This window comes from Orycteropus afer, unplaced genomic scaffold (genome assembly GCF_000298275.1).
Source record: "Orycteropus afer afer isolate SDZICR_OR568_19922 unplaced genomic scaffold, OryAfe1.0 scaffold00360, whole genome shotgun sequence".
In the NCBI taxonomy this organism is placed as follows: Eukaryota; Metazoa; Chordata; class Mammalia; order Tubulidentata; family Orycteropodidae; genus Orycteropus; species Orycteropus afer.
This window is the reverse complement of record NW_006921947.1, coordinates 3,418,177-3,425,573: the sequence shown is the minus strand read 5'-3', so window position 1 is coordinate 3,425,573 and position 7,397 is coordinate 3,418,177. Positions and strand designations below refer to the sequence as shown.

General features: G+C 41.9%; 1 protein-coding gene and 1 pseudogene across 1 annotated transcript in view; one reads left to right on the top strand and one right to left on the bottom strand.

The window, feature by feature from the left end:
- Positions 1–7,397, top strand: part of CLTRN (collectrin, amino acid transport regulator) — a 47,763-nt gene that overhangs the window by 26,576 nt on the left and 13,790 nt on the right. Inside the window, exon 5 of the mRNA XM_007952838.2 lies at positions 4,994–5,188. Within this exon, the coding sequence (XP_007951029.2) occupies positions 4,994–5,188 (195 nt within the window). The remainder of the gene's footprint in view (positions 1–4,993; positions 5,189–7,397) is intronic.
- On the bottom strand, positions 5,694–6,584 carry LOC103207266 (annotated as a pseudogene).

The following is a 7,397-nucleotide window of genomic DNA, read 5'->3' as shown; positions in this document are numbered from 1 at the left end:
TCGGAAGGAAGGTTGGGCATTCCTACTTCCGTAGTGATACTGCCTCGGAAACCCAAGGAGGGGTCGCTATGAGTCGGGGCCAACTCAATGGCAAATAACAACAACAACAACATGGAAAAGAATAATTTTCATTATATCCGTTTTCTACAACTTAAAGATTTGTAAAATAGCCCAAAAACAATCAAAGGGGGCAGTTGAGCAGACAGATGCACTGCACAGCAGAGTCAGTGATCTTTTTGACCCATTTCAAGTCATTCACAATTTTTCCTGATAGCCATCCACTTCTGTGATCCTAACAGATTTTTAAGTGTGAAACATATTCTTAGATCCTGGATAGAGTGGGAAAAAAATGTGGAACAAAACTCAAAATCATAAAAAAGGCCAGGCTTACCAGTCCAATAGTGACTGGTGAAACCCCCAAGACTATAGCCGCTAGTGACTCTTCAGGCCTGGAATTGAACTCACTCCTAAGCTTCCAGCCAAACAATAGACAGGCATATAAGGTGAACATTTACACCTGGTAGGTAAGCACTCCTTAGAACAATCAGCCAGGGAAGATCAGAAGGGCAGTATTTGCATAGGAAGATAGCTCAGAGGGCAGGAATGCATAGGAAAGGACACAGGGTAGCTGTGGGGTAGCTACAGGGAGGAAGTGGGAAGAGAGCTGTTACATTGTGGGGATTGCAGTCAATGTCAGGAAACAAAATGTGTATGAACTGCTGTATGGAAAATGAATTTGCTCTGTAAACTTCCACCCAAATCACAATTTAAAAAAATGAATTTAGGATTACATATTTGTTGCTTACTTATATTTTCTGTTTAACAATGAACATGTATTACTTTAATTTTTAAAATTAATGCCATTATTAGGATAGTTAAAAATTAATTTTTGTAATCTTATTTGATGGGATTTGAACAAGAAATAAAAAACATAGCAACAATATGTATTTTTTTTTTTAAAGTGAAACGTATCTAAGAAGCAAAAGGATGTAATTTGTGTTTATTTCAATGAATGTGCACTTCATGTGTGTCACAACCTCAAATGTGGCTCATGGTTGGTGTAGGGCAAGGGCCGGACAATGAAAAAGGAAAAATGAAGAAGCACTGACACATTTGAACTATGGTGTTGGTAAAGAACATTGACTATACCGTGGACCACCACAAGAATGAACAAATCTTTCTTAGAAAAAATACAACCAGAACGCTCCCTAGAAGCAAGGATGGTGAGACTTCATCTCATGTGCTCTGGACTTGTTACCAGGAGGGACCAATCCCTGGAGAGGGAAAGTAGGGGGTGAGTGCAAAAGAGGAAGACACTCAACGAGTGGCCACAGCAATGGGCTCAGAAATACCTACTCCTACTGTGAGGATGGCACAGGACTGGGCATCACGGAGTTCTGTTACACATGGGGCCAGTCTGAATCGGAGCCTATTAGATGGCATCAAAAACAACAACAACAAAGGTGTATTGGAGGAATGGATTCAGGAAATAAACTATTTCCTGAAAAAGAAATAATGAAATAAAGTACCTGTTTCCACCAAGGATTTATGTTTCTGAGATACTTATTTTCCTCTTTACCAAAGAGGTACCTAGTGAAATACCCTAGTGAAAGAACTCATTTGCTTTTTCTTTTTTTTTAAAAGATAATCAAAAGCCAAAGATTTTGGGAACAATCATCTATTTCCCCTTCTGAATCAAAGACACCAAGGATCTAGATCAATGGGAATTGCTTTAATCTGCTCTAATAAGGTTTGAACTAAATAGTTTGTGCACTTTTGTCACTAAGAATACCGGTAAGATTCACCATTCATATTTCATGTGGAAAGGGATTTTATTCAAGTCTTATGAATAGGAAGGCTACAAAGAAAATGAAGGCACTGGAATTAAACCAGGCATCAATCATGTGAGGAGGTAGATGTGTGTTTGAGGTGTACTTGAACTTGGCTGGAAGTTCTCCAATTGGGGATTCCATTTGTGGATGGGGATTTAGTCTGTACTAGAACTTCCAAATCAGCCTGGTTGGTGAGGGAGCCCATTCCCAGCCTGGAGTGAGAAAGTTGCAAAGGGTTAGCCAGATAGCTAGAATGAGAATGCTCAGCAGTGGTTCATTTTTTTCTGAGTTATACATTATTATAACTCATTATTTTGTGGAAAAGTTTGTGTCCCCATATCATAATCAGTTATGAAAACACAAAAACATCACCTAGTTAATAAAAATGACTTAAATTGTCCCCTGTGGTGGATTATCTGACTGGAGTTCCCCTTCAAATGCATGAGTGATCACACCTCGCATAGATTTTCATTTTCTACTAATGGTCTTCCCTGATAGCCTGGGGCTGGTCTGCAGAGATGCTCAAGCCATCACTATCGGACTGTAGACCTGTGCTAACTAACATAGTACCCACCAGCCACAAGTGGCTATCAAGTACTTGAAATGTGGCTAGTCCAGAATGAGATGTGTTCTCAACGGACAATATGTATCGAATATCAAAGATTAAATGGGTAAGCTCTCTATTACTAGCCAAAAAGTTGATGGTTCCTAGAGATTCCTCAGAAGAAAGGCTTGCTTATCTGCTTCTAAAAGGTCACAGTCTTGGAAACCTTACCGAGTACAATTCTACCCTGCATACCTAGGGTCTCCATGAGTTGGAATTGACTCGACAGCAACTAACAACAACAGTACAAAATAAAATGTAGAATATCTCAAAAATTAAATGTTGATTACATGTTGCAGAGATGTTTGCTTGGGTAGACTGGGCTAAGTAAAATATATCATTAAAATTAATGTCGCATTTTTATTTTTCCTTTTTAAAAAGCATCACTGAAGACGACTTGATGGCACCTAACAACAACAACAGAACATTTTACATCATACATGAGGCTTAAATTTTTATTTCTGTTACAGAATAAGAATTTCAATTTCTTGTTTAGTATGAATTCAGTGAAGGCCATCCACTATTTCCAAGAAATCACCTAGCCTGCAAATTCCATTTAGAAATTCACATTGTGTTTCAGTCAAATAAGTCTTTGCTATCGACCCCTCCTTAATTACCACTACTACCATCACCACCAAAAATGTAGATTTTCCCCAGGAAAAGTAGCACATTCGCCTTTATATTTTTCTAGAACTTTGGACTCCCGAACCCCTATTTACTTTAGTCATATGGAACTACTTGTAGTTTTCTGAGCAAGTCATATTGTATCATGTCTCCACTTCTATGCTCATTGTTACTCTTGGGCCTGAAACAGTCTCCCTGGAACTTTTCTCTAAAGAACTCCTACTTGTCCCTCAAAACATACCTCAAGAGTTGCCTCCTGAAGAAAGCAGCCCTAACTTCACACGAGCATGTCCTTGCCCCTCCCCTTGGCTTCCGCTGCACCGGTATTTGCTTCTTTCACGGAGCAGTTTGCATGGTGTGGTGGCTGTGAATGTACTCATCTGCCACTCCTCTAGACTGTAAGCTCCTTGGCATTTTTATTCATTTTCTGTCTCCAGAAACTTGCATGGTATCTGAAACTTAGTGAGTTTTCAGCACATGTTTGTTGAATTCATAAAAAAGGAAAAAAAAAGTTCAAGTTGATGAATAACTCACTCCTGACTTCATGTTTTCTTTCCTGATCCCAAATTTCTTTTCTTATGTTTTTCATCCACTTTTTTCATATCATTTTATCTTTTAGGGCTAGTAATATTTTAAAAGATTGTATTTATTTTGTTGTTTAGAATATATATAGCACAAATACACCCATTCAACAGTGTCTTCATGTCCAATTCAGTGACATTGATGACATTCTTTCAATTGTGCAACCGTTCTCACCCTCCTTTTCTGACTTCTTCCTCCTCCATTAACATAAACTCACTGCCCCCCTAAGGTTCCTATCTAATCTTATGAGTTGCTATTGTCATTTTGACCCCATATAGGTAGTTCTTAAAGAGCATAGTGCTTAAGAAAGACATTTTTTTACTAGTTAAGCTGAATTATTATTCAGTTTTAAGATGACTTCAGGGGATATATTTGGTTTATGGTTTAAAGGTCATCTCAGGGTATTAGTTTCAGGGGTTTATCTAGTACCCATGACTCCAGAGAGTCTGGAGTCCATGAGAATTTGAAATTCTGTTCTGATTTTCCCCCTTTTGATCAGGATTCTCCTATGGAATCTTTGATCAAAATGTTCAGTAATGGTAGCCGGGCACCATCCAGTTCTTTTGGTCTCATGACAAAGGAGGCAGCTGTTCTTCGAGGCAATTAGCCACAAATTCCACAACCTCCTTCTATTCTTGACTCTCTTTCTCTGTTGCTCCAGGTGAACAGAGACCAATCGTTGTGCCTTGGATGGGCACTTGTAAGCTTTTAAGACCCCAGGCACTACACAATGAACTAGGAGGTAGAATAGAAGTACTAAACACGTTATTAGGGCAATTAACTGGGCTGTCCTACTAAACCAAGACCATAAACCTCCAAAGCAAGGAACCAAGTCCCATGTTTTTGGTTGTACATAAGCAGCCTTAGCAGTTACTCTTTTTCATCATTGTGTAAACATATCTATCACACAATTTTTGCCAATTCAACTTTTTACTGGTGTATGACCTTACTGATAGCAATTATAATCGGCTGTGCAGCCCTATAGGGCTGTTGGTATTTATATGAACGACCTTAAATAGAATTCTGTGATTCTACTCTAGAAGCTACCTCTCAGAAAGAAAACATAATGGGCAGAACTCAAAGCTGAGGACTTTTGGTTGCTTCCAAGGCGTAGAAGGACAGTGGAGGGCAGCAGTGCATTGACTAACCCCCTCTGGCTGGCAGCACTGTAACCAATTAAAACCACAGCATGGTTGCCTTCCAAGAACTTTCTAGTCAACCCAAAGTTGGATGCTAGGGGGATGCTTTGTTTATAGAGATATTTATAGTCATGGACGAGCAGGTCTGTACTTTCTGCTTCTAATTTTTTCTCTTCTTGTTTTGTTTGCTTTTAATTATCAATGTGCTTTAGAATGAATAGGGACCGGATCAACAATGCCTTCTTTTTGAATGACCAGACTCTGGAATTTTTAAAAATCCCTTCCACTCTTGCACCACCCGCTGACCCAGCTGTGCCTGTCTGGATTATCATATTTGGTGTGATATTTTGCATCGTCATCGTTGCAATCACTCTACTGATTTTATCAGGGATCAGGCAGCGTAGAAGGTAAGAGATTAAAAGGGAGTGGTTTGAAGAGCATTTTTGCTATTTCTTCATGAATAATAAGAATAAGAAGATTTTCCTCTGGTTGAAGATAATGCCTAAAACCTGAAATTCTTTTTTAAAAATGATGATTTCCAGAATATCACTTATGCTCTTGCTTACGGTACATTTTAGAGTCTAATGTCCCTTACTTAACCATGGCTACTTCCATTGCTCTGGTACTATAGTGTCTAAGGTACTTGACTGCTAACCAGAAGGCTGGCAGTTCAAACCCACCAGCCACTCCTTGGAAGGAAGGTTGGGCAATCTACTTCCATAATGATACTTCCTCGGAAACCCAAGGAGGGGTTGCTATGAGTCAGGTCCGACTCGACGGCACATAACAATAACAACAACAACTTCCATTGCTATCCTTCTCTCAGTTCTGCATGGTGTAAATGTTTAATATCCAAACCTGATTTTGTTTTTTTCAGGCTTGATTAATTCACTTTTTCTTGTGTACAACACACTATGTGATGGCTACAGCTGGAGCCTGGTCCTCTGCACAGAGGTTCTGGTGTGGGTCTTTACAAGATAGTCAGTGAGTTCCTGGTAGGGAGGAGACTTGGTGAACATGGTCTTCTTCCAGAGGTCAGGGGTGAAATTGCTTGCGGTCTTGGAGATGGCATCAAAGGTGGCCTTGGTTAAGTTGCCCAGGGTGGCATTGCAGCCCTCGGCCAAGGTGTAGTGGTCATCAATGCCAGCCACCATCAGCTGCTTCTTGAGCAGGGGCAGGGCAAGGTTGAGATGATGCCAGTACCTCTAGCTAGGGCTGAGGTGTACTAGCATGGAACTGCAGCAGCTGGTCACTGGGCAGGGAATAGTGTGGGGCTTGCCAGCCTTGTTCCCCCAGTAACCTAGCTGCATGGGGATGATGGAGAGCTCGGCCAGAATGATGACCCCATGGATGGTGGTGGCCACCTCCTTGGAGCACTTAACACCCAGGCCAGCATGGACATTGTAGTCTCTGATAGTGACAGATGCCTTGAACCTGATCTGCTGGCCAGGATGTGTCTGCTTTTGCACAGGCATGATTTTCAAAACTCTCGTCCTTCAGGGTCATTCCTAGGAAAAAGTCAATGATCTCAGACTCTTTGATGGGCAGAGAAAGGAGAGAGATGTCTTCCAGGGGACTTGATCTTCATGTCCTTGACTAAGTGTCTTGGTTTGGTGACAGGTACCCCCTTCTTGTCCTCAGCCTCACCCCCATGAGCCCTATGGCCTCAACCCCCACCTGACCTCGGCCGCAACTTTGATCCAGCAAGGAGCTGCCAAAGCCTCCATGCAAGTTGTGCCATCCCCCCATCACAGGGCCCCTGGGGTCTCCAGGCCCCCCTGCTGCACTGGCGTCATTGGCCATTTGGTGTTTTCTGGGAGAAGCCAGACTTGATTTTAAAATCTGGTGGTGGTGTCCTAAGGTAGACGCACAGAGCTATCCTGAGCAGGCTTTTCAAGCAGGCAGTGTGAATCTTCGGCAGTCATCCACATCCAAACGCCAGCTGTCCCACAGTTCTTTCTGTGGCCTGCCTCTTCTTGGCCCAGTGCCTGGAGGACATCTTGTCCCCAATACCCACAGGCTGTTTTATACCTCCGTTCCTTTGATGACCACTCATCCTTCTCACTCACTGCAATCGAGTCGATTCTGATCCCTCCCAAACGAAAAAACAAACTCACTGTCATCAAGTCATTTCTGATTCACAGCGACCCCTATTGGGTTTCTGAGGCTGTAAATATTTACAGAAGTAGATGGCCCCATCTTCCTTCCACAGAGCAGCTGGCGGGTTTGAACTGCTGGCTTTCCAGGTAGCAGTCAAGTGCCCTGTCAACCATGCCACCAGAGCTCCTTTCTGAGCCCTCTAGTGCCTATGATCTTATGTAGAGCCCTGTTCCTTAAAGCAGCCTTCAAGTCAACTCCCTGCATCAGAATCACCTGGGACACTTGTTTAACACCTACGTTCCTTGCCCCTGCTGCCCCCACTAAATTAGCATATTCAAAGAAGACACATTTTAATGAATACCCAGGTTATTCTAATGCAGACTAAAGTTTGAATGCTTCTAATTTAACTACTTATATATGGATTCCTGGGAGCTCTGGTAGCATAGTGGCTAAGACACTTGCCTGCTAACCAGATGGCTGGCGGTTCAAACCCACCAGCCACTCCTCGGAAGGAAG